At 40.0% G+C, this 20,773-nt stretch overlaps 2 protein-coding genes across 5 annotated transcripts in view; one reads left to right on the top strand and one right to left on the bottom strand.

Annotated features, from left to right (window-relative positions):
• The window catches only part of fcho1 (FCH and mu domain containing endocytic adaptor 1), a 57,609-nt gene extending 44,485 nt beyond the window's left edge, over positions 1-13,124 (top strand). The window contains exons 17-27 of the mRNA XM_042005801.1: positions 749-873; positions 2,678-3,739; positions 5,135-5,241; positions 5,349-5,544; positions 6,600-6,714; positions 6,825-6,980; positions 7,064-7,196; positions 7,309-7,505; positions 9,991-10,055; positions 11,805-11,972; positions 12,773-13,124. Of these exons, the coding sequence (XP_041861735.1) occupies positions 749-873; positions 2,678-3,739; positions 5,135-5,241; positions 5,349-5,544; positions 6,600-6,714; positions 6,825-6,980; positions 7,064-7,196; positions 7,309-7,505; positions 9,991-10,055; positions 11,805-11,972; positions 12,773-12,801 (2,353 nt within the window). The 3' untranslated portion in view covers positions 12,802-13,124. The remainder of the gene's footprint in view (positions 1-748; positions 874-2,677; positions 3,740-5,134; positions 5,242-5,348; positions 5,545-6,599; positions 6,715-6,824; positions 6,981-7,063; positions 7,197-7,308; positions 7,506-9,990; positions 10,056-11,804; positions 11,973-12,772) is intronic.
• A 280-nt stretch (positions 13,125-13,404) lies between these two features.
• rfx2 (regulatory factor X, 2 (influences HLA class II expression)) overlaps positions 13,405-20,773 on the bottom strand; it is a 28,155-nt gene continuing 20,786 nt past the window's right edge. For all 4 annotated transcript variants that reach the window (XM_042005800.1, XM_042005797.1, XM_042005799.1 and 1 more), the window contains 8 exons: positions 18,031-18,143; positions 17,750-17,901; positions 17,335-17,432; positions 16,893-17,042; positions 16,595-16,803; positions 16,335-16,488; positions 16,178-16,220; positions 13,405-15,347 (listed from right to left, as the gene is read on the bottom strand). In XM_042005800.1, coding sequence (XP_041861734.1) covers positions 15,226-15,347; positions 16,178-16,220; positions 16,335-16,488; positions 16,595-16,803; positions 16,893-17,042; positions 17,335-17,432; positions 17,750-17,901; positions 18,031-18,143 — 1,041 coding nt within the window. In that variant the 3' untranslated portion in view covers positions 13,405-15,225. The remainder of the gene's footprint in view (positions 15,348-16,177; positions 16,221-16,334; positions 16,489-16,594; positions 16,804-16,892; positions 17,043-17,334; positions 17,433-17,749; positions 17,902-18,030; positions 18,144-20,773) is intronic.

Raw genomic sequence — 20,773 nt, 5'->3', positions numbered from 1 at the left:
CAGAGTCAGTGGTGGATAACATTATAAAAACAATTTAGAATAGACTTGCTGGATACACATTTAATGATCAGAGTGAATGGTGGATATTATTTCTTGCAATAAAACAATTTAGAAAACTATCTGTGGACTTTGACTGAAACATAATACTGCATCATCCTCTGGACACACACAAGCTGTAAGAGCTGCATCCGGCCTTTGAAATGATACTGTGTGTCGCGTAGCATAACGTTAAGCAATCATCCCCCTTCCCTCCACCGATCAGGTCTAATACAACAGCTGACCGACCGAGCTGCAGGTTCTGTGTCAGAGCCGGTTACCTTGGCAACGTGTCACAACGAGAGATATTAAATAGTCCACTCAGCCTCTTCTTGTGAATAACTTAAGATTTTAACGGACTTCGCCACATCGGATGATTCACCATTAATTTATGTTAATGGGCACCTCGTCGGGCATTATCCCTTACATAATTTTATCATGCAAATGTTGACCTGACCCTGCAGAAACACATGATCGTAACACATAATTTGGGAGTTTTCCTGCAAACTGTTTGAAAGCGTTCTTACTTTTACAAAGATGAAAAGCACAGTTTGTCGTTCGCTCTTTTTTCATGTCCTGCACACTCGGGCTTCCTTTATTTGTCACAGTCCCTCAGTTTCTTCTTTTTTCAGTAACACCAATTCTCGCTTTTCTTTTCCTTCTTCCATCTCTTCTCTGCCTTTCTTGACTTTCTTTGCCGTGTCTTTGTCAGGTTGAGTTCGACAGCATCGGGTTCAGACAGTCTGTTCGGACCACCGCTGGAGTCGGCCTTCAAGTCCAAAAGTTTTGACAGCCGTGAACAGCTAAGAGAGCAGAACACTTTTGGTACTTCTGACTGTAAGGAAGATTTCAAAAATTAATTTTGACCAGTTTTTTTTCAATTGTCTCTTTTCATATTGTCATGAATATAAGACAACCTCCCCCCCCCCAAAGATATTGTAATTTTTACTCAGCAATCAAAGTACATGTGGAATTAATGAGGGCTCAGTTGCATTAGGTATCCCTGGAAGCCATCATAATGGTTTAGCATGCACAGATGCAGTTCCTCTCATTAACACACCTGCATTTCCCTGTAGAATCCATTAAAAGATGATTTTCGCCCAACAGGTGTTTCTTCTCTCAAGATGTCATTAAAATTCTATTTTTAGTCAGGTAGGAGACCTTCTTGTATAAATTAAAGGGGAGGGGGGGGCAGGTCAATGACAGTATCGTGAGGTCACAAAGGGAAAGATCTCAAACTCACCCATTTGAGCACACATTCGCTAAAAAGTGGAGCAAGTGAGAGACGAGACAGAATTATCTAATTTTTGTGCCTAATACACAGGCTATGAGGACACATATGACTGTTAGAAAACTTTTAGAAAGTGAATTTTGTATAATATGGGACCTTAAGAGATTAATACTACACTTAACTTATTAAGACACCATTCAGTACTAATAAAAACACAGAACAATGGCTGGCAAATTCTATTTGAATGTCCAAATAAGTCGCATGTCCCTCGTCCATGCCATAGACGCCCTACAATCCTGTAGTTGTCACAGTTTGGAAATGTAAAATAAGCATAAATACAAAGAATACATAGATAATAAAAGACAGGGCTAATAACAGAGATAATAAAACAAAAAAATAAAATTAAAAAATGATGAAAATTTGTACAGTGTTCTCTACGATATTTATAGAAAATTTTACATTAACCTGTGTATTTTACTTAAAATCATTCTAGTTTCCAAAATATTTTCTAATTTAAAACTGATTATAAATACATAAAATAGAGATTTAATAAGTTTCTGATTCAAATTTTAAGCCCTGATTAATCTCTGCAAGGTTTCTTTTAGGCTGCACACTGCCCTCAACTACAGCCTAAAAAACAAGACCCAGAGCTTACAAAGCAATCCTGAGTGAGCTATCATTATTTTTATGTTGGTTGTTGAAGATGGACATAAAGATGTTCAGAGGTTTAAAAAGTTGAAGTTAGTAAAACAAGAGGATGTGCCTGCATATTGTCAGTGAAACTGACACCCTTATCTCAGCTTTATATGAACAGAATAGCAAATATTTCCCATGAATGTTTTTACTTTGGTACAAGAACAGAAACGATTATTCTACTTGTCAATTTATGGAAAAAGGTGAAAATAAAAGGGAAGCCAGTGTTAAATCTTAACTTTGAAAACTGATTGGGATGCTCAAACCATTCAAGTTGAGGTCCTGCATTAATGAAGGAGCCTTTGATCCTTTTTATCCCTTCGTCCCAAAGCTCATCAGATTTCTACAAGCCAATTTATTCACTCTCAGCTTTGTGGTGAAGTTAATGTCTCTGCAAAAGTATCCACAAATTGGGTTATTAGATGTTGAGAGAGAGGACTTTGGACACTGTCATCACAGCCAGAGCCAGACAGGACTTAGACTTGTTGATGAGGTGGACTCTGATTGTGGGATTTAATGAGACTCTCTTGGTTCAAAGAGAACAACCACCTCTTTTTCTGTTTTTTCTTGCTCACATGGACTTTGATCACAACAGACTGGAATGTTTTTACTTTTTTTTCTGTGTCCTAAAACTTTGCAGGTCTTTTGATTCTTCTCATGGTGACAACATTATTTACTTTTGATTTGATTTTGTTTGGTGTGTGTATCATGTGTTAGATGCTGCCTTCTCATCTGATTCCTCATCACCTGAGAACGTTGAAGACTCCGGCCTGGACTCACCTTCCCATCAGCCTTTTGGGCCCTCTCCTGAGCCGGTGGGTTGGGCAGCTTGGCCTCCTGTGGCACAGAGTAAAGAACAGACACAAACACTAGGACGACTAGTGGACCCTTTCCTCTCTGTTTTCCATGACCCTCCCCCTGGACACAGCCCAAACCCGCAGGGGGACCCTACCAGCATCTGGTCTGTTGCCTCATCTCGTCCATCACGCGTCCCCCCAGACATGGACACATCATCGGTACGATTCCCTGCTTTCTCTCAGTCCCTCCAGCCACGTGAGATGGAGTCATCAGTGTGGAACTGCAAACACATCCCACCTGAAGACCCCTTCCTTGCTGCCTTTGAGACGACGGTTACCCAGGAGACACTAAATATGTCTGATGCCTGGACACGCCCGCCGCCTCGTCTGTCTCAGGAAGGCAGGGGAAAGGAAGTACGTGGGGACCCGTTTTCTGTCTCTCTTGTAGACAACAAAACACTTCCACCCCCTTCCTCCTCTTCGTCATCTTCCTCCTCTAGCCGTAAAGAAAGAGACAGGAAACGGGACCGCAGCCTCCCTCCTCCTGTCACTTCCGATGATCCATTTGCGATCACGATGATTGGCAGTCCAACACACCAGTCATCACTGGCTGCAGCATCCGGGATGATACCGCCGCACAGCGGCAGCAGCTCCGCCAACAGCAGCAGACTGGGTCTCGATGCCAGTTCGAGCTCTTTACCATCACCTCAGCCGAAGAAGGAGGTGACGCACTGGAACTCTGTCCACAATCCTTTTAGTGAAGGTGTCAGCTCCAGATCACAGGAAGGAGGGGGGAAAGGTGACGGAGGAGGTGGAGGAGAAAGGAGAAAACATCGATCATCAGAGAGCGAGCCACGCAGGAACGCCCCTCCCCTTACGAGGCACTCAGGACCTCAGGAGGATCTGTGTTTCTCAACAGACAAAGATCAGGACTGTCTGGATCTGAACACTCAGATAACCTGCAACATCAGCACCAACAAGGGTAAAAAAAAATTAATTCCTCTCCTGTCTGATGGCTATTAAGTATATTTATTTTCATTTCAAGACTGGCTGTATGGCCATTAAGTATTGAAAACAAAACACAGGAACAGCACTTCCACGCGAGCTCCGGTTTAAGTTTGTGCCTCTCATGTAGAGTCGGGTCACAGAAGGGGCTGTAGGAAAAAAAAAATTTGGGAAACCTTATGTCATTCAGCTCTGGTTGTTAAAAAGCTTTTTGGTCAAGTCTACTTTATAAAGGAAGAAGGTAAAAGTTGGCAGCTTGTAATTTTAGATACACACTTGGCTATTTCTTCTTTTTTAGACCAAACTAGATTGAGGAAAAAGTGGATTGTTAATTCCTCAGTTATGATGCTTTTTAGTGACATGACTACATGTTATGCCTTGGTACGATACTACCCTGCTTTGTTTTACATTTCACTCAGTACCGTCTCACTGTGGGCGGCATCAGCTGCTTTTCAGCAGCATGTGTGAAGCTGTGGCAGCACCGATGAGGTCCACAACTTCACTGCATCTTTATTACTGATTCTAAGCAACTAACAGACGCTTACAAGTGGGGAGTTTAGAGAAGTACAGAGTGGTTATTGCACTGCTGCAATGATCATCAGAGGAAAAACAAATCAGTGTATAAATCCAAACTCGCAATGTTTTCATCAGTCATGTTCTCAGTCTGCCATCCATGTGCACATATATATATCTTTAATGTTGTAAATTTTACCACCAGACTTTTAAACAACATAATGAAACAAGAATTGTGTCAGGTTGTGCAGCTGTGGAGACTTGTTTACCCCTTTATGACCAATTAACTCCCAGCAATGTTTCAACATCAAGCTATGGTATTGGCTTGTTTGGAACCACAGTTGAGGTAGTACCAGCAAATAGGATAGGATAGGACAGGAAAGGTTTCATATCATAGAGAAAAAAAACTAATGTTCTAAGCCAAAACCAAACAGTACATAAATATGCAATGGAAAAAGCATCATTAGAAGCAGAAGTGGTCAGCAGGCAGCAGAATAGCAACACAATCACAACAAGTTCAGTTTCCCCACTCCCCAGTTATTACTCGTACCCAGTTTCCTAGTGAGTATCAGATAAAACTAGTCTGTTATCTGATGAGGACTGACTGTGTATACAAGCAATAGAAACTGAGATTTGTTCAGTTCTTCCTCACTAGAGAGGAAAATCTCTTTAAACAAATTCAAACACCAACAAAATGTTTAATCTTTTAGTTAATCAGAACAGATGAAAACACCATTTGCTGCCAACTTGTTTTGGCAGTGTTCTTATTTTCAGCTTGTCACCATTAAACACAACCGCTGATGCTAGCCGTCTGTCCGGTGTGATTCAGATGGAGTGGCTTTGTTTTTGTTTCTCTAAGGGTCCAAACATAACTTCAGACAAGACAAAGCTGAACTGGTTGCAGCTGCTCCTCAGAGAGCGGCCCGAGCCAAGAGGTCTTCAGGTCGACTCAGCGGCTCTGATAGGGTAAGTATTCTTCAGTCAGCTCCTGCACAGTGTGAGTAAGTGATGGAGTAGGGACATTATCCTGACAGTAGTCATGTCATCATCTCTGTCTCGCTCCTGTGTTTCAGTCCCGGTCACTGTGTTCATCCCCGATGCTTGAGCCCTGCCCTTCCCTCACCTCCTCGTCCTCCTCCAGCCCCAGTGAGTGGGCGCCTCAGGCAAGAGACGGAGATTGGGCTGTGCAAAACCGAGCATCCAGTCCTGCCAGAGTGGGACAAGCCTCACCGCTGCCCTTCCAGCACCAGGACCTCCAACAGAGACCGCGTAAGCCACATAAACATAAAGCCACAAGTAGATATCCTGAAGTGGAGCTGCAGAGTAATACCTGAAAAATACATATTTATACTGTTTTTAAAAAGATCTCACTGATCGTAAGTCATAAACTAATGACACTGTTTATTTATGCCTTTATTTCACATATTAATCCATAGCCATATTCTCAGAACAAATACATAAAAAGACCCAAAATTAACAAAGAATTGCTCCACAACGATAAGGTTGAGATGCATGTTCCTGGAGTCTGTGGACATGTACTGACCTCGGAGAAAGTAGTCCCAGTCTGAAAAGTTTCAGTCTGTAAATTTCTATCCCTGCCTGTTTTATTCCCCATATTTGCCAGATGATAATTTCATGCTTAACAACGCACACCAATGCCATTGATCACCTTCAGTAACAAAATCATTTTAAACAGTAACGTTTTCACTAATAGTTGAAAACAAATGTCCTGTTTAATTATTTTCTTATAGTAGGTGATTATGTCTGGCAAATTTTTTTTGGTCTTTTTAAGGGCCAGTGGAGCTTTAGGCCTCTAACATCATTTGGGGTTTATTCATTTTTAAATAAAGCTCAGAAATACACAGATTTACAGTGTTAAAGGGACAATGATCAGTGACTACAGGTGCAAACTGAAGTAAAATAATATGAAATCACCATCTTGAATTGTCAGTTGGTGGTATGAGTGTGAATATTTAATACATACTAGAGATAATTCCCATAATAAAGTAGCACTCACCTGTGTCTTTGAATAAGTCTTAAAGCCAGAAGTGGAATCAGAAAGTAGTTTTTTTGGAGTTAATGAGCTAATTGGAAATATTTAGAGACAATATACCTGGATTTTTTTTAAACCTTTGCACATTCAGACTATCTGTTCCTCTTTTAAGCCTTTGTGAAGAGCAAAGTTAACTAGCTTTACACGGCACGTCTGTATTTACTGTACTTAGGTAAAAAATTAACTAATCCATAATCAAGAAAGAAAATATATTAGAATAAATATGACTTGTGAAAACGTGAATCAGTGTTAGTACATTTGTCCTCCACAGTGCACCTGTCCAGAGGTCCCAGCCCCATTTCCCTCAGCACGCAGGAGGCCTGGCCAGTAGCAGCAGCTATAACTGAATATATCAACGCTTACTTCAAAGGTGGACAGCACAACCGGTCAGTATGCTGCTGCTTGTTTCCCAAAACATTCTGTGTTGGTAACTTACATTGAAATAATTACAAAAATGAATTAATCAGCTTGTTTGTTTGTGCTTTTTCTTTTTTAGTTGTCTCGTGAAGATCACCGGCGACCTGACGATGTCCTTTCCAGCAGGAATAACCCGGATTTTCACAGGCAATCCCAACGTTCCCGTGCTCAGCTTCAGGCTGGTCAACATCTCAAGGATCGATCACTTCCTGCCCAATCAAAAGCTGCTTTACAGGTCAGCTGCCCTCTGTTGTTTTACAAACATTTTCTCCTTCAGTATTGAATCTTTATTATTCTACTGTGTCTGCATCCCCACAGTGATCCATCTCAGAGTGACCCGGACACCAGAGATTTCTGGTTCAACATGCAGGCCCTGCAGATCTACCTGCAGAAAGAGGCTGAACTCAACCCCCAGGCTTCGTACTACAACGTAGGCCTGCTCAAGTATCAGGTCAGAGTTTAGGATTCTCACCCTGTAAAGCCAATATTGCAGCTTTTTTGCCCATGATTGGTAAATTGTCAGAGAAAACACCTTCACAATGTGCAGCCTCTTGTTTTCTCAGGTATCATCTCAGGACCCGGGTCGGGCTCCTCTCCTGCTGTCAGCTGAGTGTCAGCGGAGCGGCACGGTGACCCGAGTCTCCCTGGATTATCACTGCTGCCCAGCCACCGCACCCTCCACCCAGCTTACTGCTGTCCAGGTGCTGCTGCCTCTGGACCACACCGCCACAGATCTTCAGTGCCAGCCGCCCGCCTCCTGGTGAGCAGCGGTGATGTAATGATGGAAGGATAATGAGTCGTTTGTCATGAGGAAGGCTGGCAGGAGACCGACCTATTATTTTCCTGATGAATGTTAATACCAGGATTATTGTAATGCACACCCAGAATCATAAAAAAAACCTTGACTCAGTGTAGATGCACAGCTGCTGCACATGAGAAGACGAAGGCCAAGTTTGAACAAGAATTTTAAAGAAACTGACTTAAAGATAACTAAAAATGCAAGTCTGAGATTAAGGGTTCCTACACAGTAAGTGTGTTAATATTATCCAGGTCTAGATAATTATGGAGACTATTTTCCTTCTTTTTTTCTTGAAATGAATGCATTAAAAGGCAGGGTGATTTTCACATATATATGAGGAACTACAGACATCATGATGTCCCTTCTTGGCTAAGTTTTTTAGGTCAAGCATCTTTTCTCCACTGCCATCTCTGTTTTTTAGACCACACATTTTGAGTTACTGCCTAGCTTGCACTCATGCATGTGGTTTTGGCTCAGATGATAAAACTAGTGACCCCCTGATAGTGAGGTTTGACATTCAGTCATAGCCAAGGTTAAAATGCCATGTAAGTGGCAATCATTTACATGCTAAGCAGTTGATAGCAAAGCCTCAAAGTCTTAATTATTTTGGTTGCTTTACTCTAAATGGAGCCACAGATTTACTAAATGAAGATGCATTCGAGAAAATCAAATCCAGTAATTAAGAGAATAAAATCATCAGGAAAATGGATAGAGATAGGTTGAGAATGGGATCATCCTCAACCCTTTACAGACTGCAGCATGAAGGCACTTCAACAAGTTCCCTGTTTTTATATCTGGAGGCAGCTTTTAATTACAGTCTGGTTTATGCATTGGTTTGATTTAAAAAAAAAAAAGGGATAAAAAAACAAATATGGAGATTTAAATCAGGGAAAGTATCTGGAAAATGTTTAGGAACTCTTAAGTCCTGATTTGAATCTGCTTGTCTTCTTATGGTAAAATGGTAAATAGTCCGTATTTATATAGCACTTTACTGTACCTGGAACGATACCCAAAGCACTTTACATCATACTTCACATTCACCCATTCACACACTGATGGCGGAAGCTGCCATGCAAGGCGCTCAACCACGACCCATCAGGAGCAATTAGGGGTTCGGTGTCTTGCCCAAGGACACCTCGACATGAATCCGACTTGGCTGAGGATCGAACCAGCAACCCTCGGGTTACAAGACGACCGCTCTACCTTGCTGAGTCATGCCACCTTATTTATTCATTCTTATGGGGGTGTATCTCCATGACAACATGTCAGGAAACTAACAAGCAAGTTAGGCTCTAGACGAAGAGTTTAACAGTTAAAAAACACCAACCATTAAATTCTCTTATAAAATAATAAATGAAAAACACAGAGGTATATGAACAGCCTCTTATTTTTCTGTCTAATTAAACCATTTTTTGGCTTTAATTTGGAAACATCTACATGAGGTAAATCAAAAGTAAATGTTTGAGACTATTTCACACTTTTTTTGTTTGAAACCAGAAATGAAAAATGAAGTGTAAATGAGGGCCCTTCTCATTGGGAACTCAGTGGTATTAGACTGTGGAATGAGTCTGCATTAGCTACACCTGTGAAAACAGGGATTTTTATGGGGTTAAAATAGTGACAGTCTGTTGGTTAGAGAAACATCCACCAACACTATGGCTGCCAGTTCAGGTGGAACACCTTAACCACTGATTTGTCTAACTGAAATAAGTCAATAAGTAACTTTCATAGTTTTAACAGTTTATTACAGGTTCCTGGTTTGGCAGAGATGTGCTAGAAAAGCAAAGTTTAGCTAATGTGTGTTAGCTATGGTTAAATTCATTTTGCAAAGCTAGGAGTTAAAGGTCAGAGTTATTGCTGCTGCGCAAGGTGTGATCATATGGAAACTAGATTCTGTTGTAATGGGGTGCCAGATCAATATTCATGAGCTACGGGATGCACAAGCACATGCCGCAGACATGCTCGCAGATTCGCAACACAAACGTAGTTGACAACTTTGTCCAGTTATACAGCAAAACACAGACATGTGGATGTTGTTGTATCTTTGTGAACACAGGTCTGGAGAAGAAATGTTTGTCACAGTCCTGCCCCTCAAACCCCCCGAAAATCAAACCAAATTTCATTTTCAGTCGTCTTAGCTGCGACTGTGTGACCTTGCAGGTTTTCCTGTTGTTGTCTGGACATTGCAGAGGATAAAAATAATGCCAGCAGTGCATGAACAACAACGGGGCATTCATTGTTCTTTGAAGTCTGACAGTGCAAGAAAATAATGATGAAACATTTTTCTTTCCTCTTATTTTTTCCCCCATTTGGAAGTTTTAAATTTCCCTTTTGGCCTCACAATAGGCTGCAAACCTTTTTTTTTCCCCTCATTGAAATGTCTTCTTCAAAAGCTTGAGATTAGGGCGTAAGTCGGACCTCAGTAAGTAATCATTTGCCTTTGCAGGAACGCAGAGGAGCGACGGCTGCTGTGGAAACTTCCCAACCTTTCCCCGACCAACCACAGTAAAGGTAAAAGCTCTGCAGCTGCTCTTCATACTTCGATCCCTTCTTTTCCTCCTTGTGTTTTGATTTTTAAAAAAAATGTCTTCATATGGAAGAAAACCAGGATGACACCTAAGTGTCAAAAGCTGCTCTCCCCCTCTTAACTAATTATATTTATTAAAACTAATTCCAACTAAACTAAATGCTTAATGACCATTGTGGTTCTGAAATGAGAGCCAGCATATGGTAAGCTTCTAATTTAAGTTACAGGCAAGTCTATAATTAAATAATTTTCTTATGGTTTCACTCACCTTTCTGTCATTTACTGCCATTATTACCTCCACATGAAGCTATTGTCTCTCAGATCTTAGAGGAAACTATGTGGAGACAATGATGGATGGAAAGATAAAAGCAGAAAACATTTATAGGCAGAAGCCTCCTCTGGTTTATGAAGCAAGGCCACCATAACTCTTTACTCCCCTTTTAAATACTGTTTTCCTCAACCAGGCTTCTTACTTTGCGACCAGTGTTCAAAATGCAGCTTTGTAATAATGCTGTCTGGCACTACTAAATCTATTTCTAGGTTTTACTGGACATTTTGTGAACAAAAGCTGATTTGTTGAAGAACCATCAGCATGAAAAACATAGTAACACATCCTGTTTGTCAGCATTTATTCACTCACCATGATATTTAGAAAATACACAAACATGTAAATATTTGTGACATTTACACACAGAAGTAAATTACTTGTTTCACTGACATTTTGCAAATCTGAAAAGTTTAATTATAACTACCATTTATTCTCAGGCATCGAGAAGATTTTCAGAAAGTAAGAATTTAAGAAAAGACGTCTTTTTATGCTCAAGTTCCACAAATTTTTTTTTTTTTTTTTTGTTTGTTTTTTAGTTAATTGCCAAAAAGGGAAATATTTCAAGTGCATTGTGCCAAAATACCTTCTCAGGGTATCTGAACGTGTTGTTTTTTGGGGATTTTTTGTTGTTTTTTTTTTTTTTTTCTTTTCACCAGAAGCTTCCAGTTACTTTTCTCTTATTTCATCTGATGGATTTATTTCATTACAGTCCTTGAAGACATGTTGGCTTCATGGGGCTGCTACTTCACATTCAAAAAAAGAAAAAATTAAATAAGATGGTGGTTGTGGATATGTTTTCCATGTGAGCTTTATTTCCCGTCATTGTTCAGTTCATTTTCTCTACTAGCTTACTGTGCAGCTGGGTTTACTATGACAATAAATATACTGAAAATCTGAAGAGCTGGAACGAAGCTGACCTGAATGACTAAGAAACTACAACAGATATGTTCGTTGTCCTTTTAACATGCAGTTAATTGGAATCTCGGGGACCTCTGCAGAGCCGGCAGCTGTAGAAGTCTTGTTTGGGATTTACTAATTTAGATGTGATATCATCACCATTATTGTCTTTCTCTGCTTGAACAGCATTGAAAGTTTTAAAAGTGATGGTTAAAATGCAAGTTCAGGGTATTTAACTCGCCTGTGTCTGGCCTCACTGATCATTTAATCTGATTTGTGTACACTGCTTAGATGTAGAAACTAAATAAATGTAGCATCTCTGCCACTACAGAAACTAAACTGTATCCTTGCTGTGTACTTTTACACGTGGTTTAATGCTAAAGTTCTTGTAAGTCTGATAAATGATGGTGGTATTCCTGTTAAACATGATTCTGCTTGTTAAATTGACATCTTTTAATCTATATTACTGCTGTCCATTAACATTGGGGTGTGTATATGTGTGTGTCAGGCTCGGGCACTCTTTGTGCCAGCTGGCAGTGCCTGGAGGCTCCCCGCGGCCCTCCTCCCAGTCTGGCTGTTCAGTTCGTGGGCTCTGGGACCTCGCTGTCGGGCATGGATGTGGAGCTGGTGGGCAGCCGCTACCGCATGTCGCTCATCAAGAAGAGATTTGCTACAGGTGACGCTTTGAATATCTACAAATGTTTCCATCATTCACTGAGAGGGGAAAGTGAGAGAATCCTTTATTTATGGATTATTTAAATTTAGAACCACATTTTAACTAAATTGAGGTTTTTTTTTCAGCATTATCACTGATATTTTTACATAAATGTCGCTTTACGTATTTATAAAGCATATGTAAATTAATCAATTTTAACATTCTTATTAAAATAAAAACTTTATATGTAATAACAAGAAATTTTTTAGCAACAAATCCTTTCACTCGTAAAGTTTGTTTTTCTTTCTGACAGTAATGAAGCTCAAATTGGCCCAAATTACTGAATCTTAGACCAGAAGATTTTCAACACTCGTGCACGCATTAGTAGTTTATACTGTAGAGCTGCAGCCAATTAGCTTAGTGCTTTATTAAAACTGCAGTATGAGAAGTATGTATTGTCCTAACAATGTCAAAATACACTGATGAGCACCTGTAAGAAGCCCTAATTACTTCATTAGAGGCGTATTTCTTAGCTGGATGCAGGGGAACCTGCAATCTTGCTACCATGGTGAAAGTTGCCAGGAAACGAAGCTTAGACAACAGTCTGGCACATGACCCACTCCTTATATTGAAGAAGCCATTTTTGCACTTGAGTCCCTGTTTAAACAAAGCTGTAGATTGTTAAAGTGTCTTAAAGGTGCAGAAACAGATCCACCACATTCCACGTTGATAAATAAATTTACTTAGAAGTTGCACGTTACAGTCTTCTTTGGACTGTGTTGTTTTGTTCATTAACATTTCCTGTTTATTGAATTTGACAGGGAAGTACATGGCGGGCTGCTCTTTGTGAAAGGTCCAACACACTGTCAGACAGTTAAAAGGCTCGACGCTGCAGCTCGAGAGAACTTCGCACTTTTCCAGCATCTGAGTCAAAAGGTCGCCCTTGGTAAGATGAGGCTGCTCAGCCATGGAGGACAACGTGCACTTACTTCTGACTGTCCTGCTTCTTTAGGACCAAGCCTTTTCTTTCTTTTCTTCTAACTTGTGTGTTGTATGTTTGGGTTTTCCTGCCTTTTCCAGGAAGAAAAAAATGTATTGAATCATCTGTACACATTGTGTTCTGTGTGCCTTTGTATCAAGAAACTGCAAACTAAGCTAGATGTCGGAACATTTCTTATAGAGGAAAGGAAAAAAAAATCTGTGAATTATAAACAAAGCATATTACAGTCTGGAGGTGAGTTGCCATGGAAACTAGGATTTTTAAATTATGTAAATATTGTAACTCAATAACATCCTAAAGGATCAAAAAGAGTCATTTGTGAGAAAAGATCCTCCATCAAATTGTAAAAAAAAGAGAAAATGGTTGTATATCTGAATTTGTTCCTAATAAAGGTTTTGTGATGTTGATTTTTGATTTATAAGAAATAAATAAATAAATAAATGTGCTCAAATATTTTGGTCTACACCAGTTTATTACACATTGTGACCAAGTACAAAATACAGCCGAACTATGCAGTTTAATACAGACCGCCATCTGTCCTTAGGCCAGTTAAAGTGTAGTCAAGAACAGGTTTAAAAATACACAAAAATAAGGGTTCAGTATACTTGTAAGAAGAACCTAGTTCAATAAAAATAATCCTCCGCCAAAACCTCTATAACAGCCTTACAAAACATTACAAAGTACACATAGAAATGATTTTTGTCCAAAGCACTTTAAGGCAAATTACTGTGACAGGCACACGTTACAAAAAGCCTTAAATAACTCAAACTTCAGGACTCATTGCTACAACAAAATCATTTTAGGGGGAAACAACGTGGGAAAAATCAAAACAAGCAAACAAATCTCAACACAAAGCTGAAGTTCATTAAATCAGATTAGTTCATATAAATAAGATTTTTTTTTTTCTTGTGACAGTTCAATATTTTTCCCGGGGGCAGCAGCGCCTCAGGTGGAACTAATTGTCTTTACATTTAACAACTGAGATTGGAAACAAATTTTTTACATGCCAGTTTAATCAATTACAGATCAAAGCATTTCTTCAGATGTAATATGACTTGACAAGTACAGCATCAGAAAAGAGATTAAAAGGCATAGGCCACAGAGCACACACTTTCTACATCATATAAAGATATATATTTATTTATATAATCTATTATGGACAAGTTCCCCAAATAACACACTGTATTTTCCATCTAATTCAAACAGAATATAAGACTTCAACTGAGTAACTGCATGAGGTCAAAGTATCTGAAGTCTGGGGCTTGTGTGCTGGCTCAGATGCCTTTTTGTTTAAGGGTTTTGGTTTACCAGTCCAAAGCTTTAACATGTATTTAACATCCTGTCTCCATTTAACTGATTATTCTGGACTTGTTCCAACTCTGAAGTAAACAGCCACAAGTGTGTGCATGTATCCTTACGGCTTTTAGAGCTGTCACAGGTTTGAGATCAACGTGTAGAACTATTTACATGAAAAGGAAACGGGAGTGAGATACAAAACAGAACAGTGGCTACATTTATCTTCTTTTAAATACTTGCCTCATGTAATCTGAGCCGAACTGAGCATAGCATAGAAATCTATTGAGGTAAACAAACTAACATCTAACACACCCGAGATCCCCGCCTTCCTGACTACAGCCACATGATGAGGTCCTACTGCCTTACACAGAGCCTGCATTTAACTTGAGCTGGTGGGAATAACTGAGGGGAAAAGTCCTTTGAGTCAGTTGTTCTTAATATCTTTTACCTTTTTTGTGTGTGTTAGGTACGAGCTGCAGCAGAGCAAACGAGAAGAGCACACCGATACCTAGTCAACGTTAAAGGTGCTTTGAATGTTTGAGGTTTTTGAAACGATACATTCATACTGCGGTAGAGGCACAGCTGAGGAACAGACATCTGCAGTGGTGGTTTTAAAGTTAGAGATCTAAGGCACTCAAATGACACTATGGCACAACTAATTCAAATAAAAAATAAAATTAAAAAAGAGAAAATTAATCACAATACCACCACTCAAAGTTATACATCCAATAAGAAAGTACTGCACAACATTATTCACAGTTGGAAAAAAACAAAACATCAGACCTGTTACACCCTTGTGAGTTTAAAAAAAAAAAAGAAAATCCTTAAAAATACTAGTCAGGGGAGGACCAATGCCGCTACACTTTTTCTTTTTTTTTTATTTACATTGCACACTGTCTGCAGAGGGAAGGGACCGTTGTGCTCCAAAAGGCTTCATGAGCCACTCGTCACAGAGATGCTGTGGCTTTCAGGAAGGACTCACATCTCCTGCAGAGGGTGGTTGATTTCAATCCTCTCTCTCTTCACAGCCGGTTCAGAAGGTCCTCTGGCTGCATCAGTATCACTGCCCAAATTACTCATCTCATCAGAGAAAGGTGTATCTGGTGGCACAGAAGGGGAGAATAGATTTGTGACCATGAAGTCAAACGGTGCGGAGGTTGCTGGATAAAAGAAGCCAAATGATTACATGCAGAAAAAAGATAGTTTAAAAAGCATGGCATTAGTAATTCTTTTGTCAGCTAATCTTATGTAAAAACGGAGTTTCCTGCCCTATCTATTTATCTCATCTGAAGCCTCTGGCTGCTAACAGTGAATCATTAAAAAAGCTTTTGGAATTTCCTAATACAGCTGGATAACGTAGCTTTTGTCATTGTTGAAGTGGTAAAAAATAGATGTTTGGTGCTCTGATGCAGAATGAATATGAAAATGGAAACTGATGAATGGATAAGGACAAAGGTCCCTGGGCTGGGGCTGTTAAGACTGGCTTTGATAGAGAATCATCCATCCCTGTTACAGTGAGATGAAGTTTACAGTTTTGTTAGAAAATGTTTCATTTATGCATCTCCTATTGAACCAGCACAGTAAGAGTAAATATAATTTAATTCCACTATAAAAAGAGACTTGATGTTTTCTGAAATTAGGTAAAAATAAATAACAATGAAAACTCAGCCAAACTGAAAATATTTCCATTGAAAGATGATCAAAAAGTCTATATGACAGAGCCTGTTTGAATATTTCCTGTGAGATGTTATTAATGGGTTTAATTCAAATAAGTGAAATCACCTTGTGCAAATCTGTGGCTATAATCCTAATATGAAAAAGAAAAAACTGGGATTTGATGCAAATAAGAAGAAAAAAAACAGTAGCTGTGAACATACTAGTAAAGCCCAGTCACCTGATGATGTTACTGTTAACAAGGACAAAGACTTACCCTTTTCCATCAGAGATGGCATCATTGAGCTCAGATCACTGAACTGTAATTGAAGTGTTAAAAGAGCACTTGTCAGAAATGGAAGCATTACATGCCAAGCAAGTACTCTGACAGTGACCATGTGTCTCCTCATCAGAACAAAGACTGTCTCATTTACCTCTCCCATGACAGCAATCGGAGTTTCACCAGTGGCCTGAGCCACACGATGCTCCACCAGGTAAAACATGTACTCGTCATACAGCAGGCGGATCAAGTGGAAGGAGCCGAAACTAGCAGCGCTGCGCAGAGTCAGATCTCTGATCACCATTGAACTGCAGGTGGGAAGAAAACAATATGACGTGTCTTACCGAAAACAGTTTTCTTTTCCTTTTTTTCTTTTCTTTTCTAAAGGAAAGTTTAGGCGTTCCCGTCTCGTACCTGTAGAAGGACCACTTAAGCAGGAACTGGCGAGCAGCTTTGGGGAAGCTGGGGCTGCCCTGGTGAGGTTTCAGAACCTGAGAGACCACATTATCCAGCCAAGTAGCCCACTGGTCCAGAGAGCTCTGCTGCTGCAGGGTGACCTTAAAGTCCTGCTCAAGACGCTGAACCACACTCTCGTCACACTGACACACCCATGACGCCTGCTCCTGTTAGACACGATCCACAGCAGGCGGTGTGAGCTGCAAGCTGCCATTTAAACATTTTTTAATTTGAACTACATAAAACGTGATGCTACCTGGACGTTGGCAAAGTCTACCCTGTTGAGGTCAGAGAGCATCTGGTTGATTTGGGAGGTGTTCTGAAGGACGGCCCGTGCTGCCTGGGCCAGGTGGTTCAGACTGGTGTAACGCCTCAGAGTCTGAGCAAACGCGCTGACCACCGCCACCTGCAGCACACACAGGAGCAAAGTTACTCGCCAGTCCTGTAAGACTAGCACGAGTCTACATGGAATAACAAATGTTACATTTCTTTAAAATGACAAGGACACCTTTCAAATAAGTCAAAATGAACTACATTCATCTCACTAAACTCATGTTCAAATCGAACCTCAAGAGCCTTGTGACATTTGATATGAAGTCTGCAACTCACAAAGAGACATTAAAGGCATTTGATGAATCATCACACAGTCTACATAAATCACTGTGTAATAAACGGCAAGATCAAGATTTTCTTCTTACCTTAGTGCGAATAATCTCTTGAGGGAAATTGTTCATGGCGTTAGTCAGCCAGCCTTCCAGACTCTTGGCAAAGTTTCGGATGGCCTGAGTGAGGGTGCCTGAAGAAACCGAACAGTCTGGATTACAAAGTGTCTTCACAAAATCTCAGAAAGCCGCGCAAGCAGAGCGGGAACGCCATCCCACTCGGAATAAAACGTATTACTGAACATGGCGTGACTCCAGGACAACCTAATATCCTCACATTGTGTTTCATTAAAAGTTAAATCTATTTAATATTAGCTTAATTTTGAGATAAATGTTAAGATATTGGGGCAAATTTGATGACATGGTCAAAGAGAAAAGTAACGGCTATGAATTGATGTTTATATAATTTTTCTAAACTTATAAAACCAAAAACAACAACAAAGGTACTTACTGGGAACAGGACGTAACACATCAGGGATGAGGATCTCCACCAGGGCCTGGTAGAGGATGTGATCACAGCTCCTCATCCATATTCTGACTGGTTCATATTTACACAGAGCCACAAGCTTCTCTCTGGGAATTCCACTTTCCAAGTCATCATCACTACTCAGAGAAAAAACACACAAATCCTAAATTAAAATGCTGCCATTTGACAGTTTGTTTTTCCTACACTCAGATATATAATACTCTTGAGCTGTAAACAGAAACCTCTTCCTGTCTGTGTGATCCCACCTGTTGGGGATAGTGGTACTTCCGTCACTAGATGGCGTTGTTGAATACCAAAATGTCTGCCAGAGTTTCTCAATATAGTGGAACTGGAGATTCATCACCACATCCAAAGTAGCCTGCAGGAGAGAAGCAGAGGGAGGAAAAGGGTGAAGGGAGGGAGTGGAGGAGGGGGGAAAGGGGGAGAACAAAACATACAGAGCTGAACCATGGCAACCAGACACACAACAAAGTTTCTACAGGCAGGCGGGCAGGCAGCCTCTCGCTCACCCTCGGCCCTCCTGGTTAGACAAGGAGCCAGCTTAAACAGTACTCTACACATTAATCATCAGGAGGATCCTACAGGCCACGTTTATACTTCAGCTCAAAAACTCACTTTACTTTAAATCGTGAGCGTCATCTGAAGAAGAGGACAATCTGTCCATTTCTGTCTCAAACAGAAGAGTAAATCTCTGGCGTATGAAGCAGCGATTCACTCGGTGCCCAGACAATCTCTCCGCTCTCGATCTGGCAGGACATGCACTTGCTGCTGGATCCTGTTACACAGCAGCGTAAGATTCAATCACATGATATGTTTTTGCTTCCTCACTCGTTGTTGCCATGACAACTATGTTTACAGTTGCCCCCAGCAACAGGTCAAACACAGAACTCCAAAACAAAAGGGAGAATTCCCCCTTCCCTTTAAACAAGATCATTTTGCATCCAAATTTTTTTTTTTTGGCCACACTGAAATAAAAAATGCTTAAAGTGTTGAAGATGAAATAACACGTGTTCACATGCAGAGTCACAGACAAACTGATAAACAGCCTGCGGCAGGGCTTCCCAAACTAAACCTGTACTCACACAACTACTGTGGTTTATGGTGTGATTCATTACTCCCAGTGTTGTATTAAACACCTAATTATTTGCACTTAAATATTACTTTAAGCCCTGAATATCTGTTGTGGCATCAGGTGTTACCATGACATTATAGTAGCAAACATACTCCACAATCGATACAAATCTATTAACAGCCCATTCAAAAAGAAAATGCATTAAAGTAAAGGGTAAAATTCAAATAAAATTCCAGGCTAAAGTCTTAACAGTCACTTGCAGTAGAAAATTTACAAAAAAAGAAGTGAAACATTAAACACGTTGTGGCAGTGTGAGCTGTAAGAGAGACAGAATTGCGCTGGCAGACAAAGACGGGAGCCCATGTGCCTGTCCACAGACAAGGCAACACAAAGGCCCGAGGGGAGGCCACCACAAAGACACCGAGATGTCCACCCAGCACGCTGAAAGGTTAATTGGCATGTCTTGAAAGCTGCACAGAGATGAAAAGACGGCTGGAACAAAGGGAGTGTGGAGAAGCTGGACAAGGGGAGGGCAGGGATAATATGATGAAGCCAGAGCTTTGCTGCTTTAATCGCAGCTTCTCCCCTGCATGTAAAGCCCCAAACTCTGATGTTTGGTTTTATTTCTACTCCTTGTTTCCAGAGTTTCTTCTTCTGCCAACTCAGATTTACTGTCCTGTCAAAAGGCTGTGACTTATGCTTTCATGTTAGGTAATACACTCTTTCTCCACAACTCTTTCCTCATGCCCCACAGATTTTCTCTTTAGAAACACCTGTTGACTGTTGTTGACTGTTGGTTTCCAAATGAGTCTTATAAAAGAAGGCTAGCATTGTATTATAAAAGGACTATTTTAGAGGGACCAGAAACAGTGATGTGTTTAGATTTATTTATTTTATTTTTGCTAAGAACAGACTGATTAACTTTTCTTTAAATAAAGTATCTCAGAGTTTTCAGCAATGAAAATAACACATTTTATGCTCTTGCTCTGTAACTTTTAGCAGTCACTGTACTTTTTCACAATTAACAGATTCTGGTCTGCAATGTGGTTCTGTTCACGTTTAAAACTACTAGTTTAAATTGTATTTGCTATACTGAACTCTGCTAAACTCATTATTAGAGTATAAGTACGTCTTGTAATTTACTTTTCCCTTACATGAAGTACATACAATATTTATTAATATCAATAAAGAATTCTGTATCAGACACCTGCAGCTATTTATCTACTGTCTCCTTAACCTTTAAGTATGTCAGAAACTGGATAAATCCTGAGCCAGTGACAGTGTGCTGAGCTCGGTTACAGCTCTGAAACTGAACTCTACATGTAGCTAATGCAACCTCACTTTCAAAACAGTTGGGATCTTGAGTGAAATGTAAAGTAAAGCTAAATCCAATCATCTGAAAATTTCATAATATTAATATAATATTAATATGTTACTGTGGCAACAGCTGATGGAAGATGCTGCAACTAATTAAGCTCATTGACAACAGGTCAGTAATATGATTGTGTATAAAATGGGAAAAAAAAAAGCACATTAGAGAGGCAGAGTCTCTCAAAAGTTAATATGGCCAGAAGCTTAGCAAGCTGTAAAAAACCTGTGAATACTTTGATTATTCCACAATCTACAGTACGGGACAAAAATATCATTAAAGGATTCTGGAGATGTGCCAGTGCTGGACTCAGGAAACCTTTTAAAAAAAAATGGTTGTTTAATGTACACAGTTCATCGTCCCATCCATAAATGCTGGTTTTAAGCTTTATCATGAAAAGAAGAAGTCATGTGAACATGATGCAGTTGCCAGATCTAAAAACGCCATTGTCTTCTCTAGGCCAAACCTCGTTCAAGATGCAGTGAGAAAAAGTAGAAAACTTTCTGATGTCAGACAGAAATGAAGAGGAAGCTCTTGTTGCCAACAA

This window comes from Melanotaenia boesemani, chromosome 14 (genome assembly GCF_017639745.1).
Source record: "Melanotaenia boesemani isolate fMelBoe1 chromosome 14, fMelBoe1.pri, whole genome shotgun sequence".
Taxonomy (NCBI): Eukaryota; Metazoa; Chordata; class Actinopteri; order Atheriniformes; family Melanotaeniidae; genus Melanotaenia; species Melanotaenia boesemani.
This window is presented reverse-complemented; position numbering and strand designations above follow the sequence as displayed.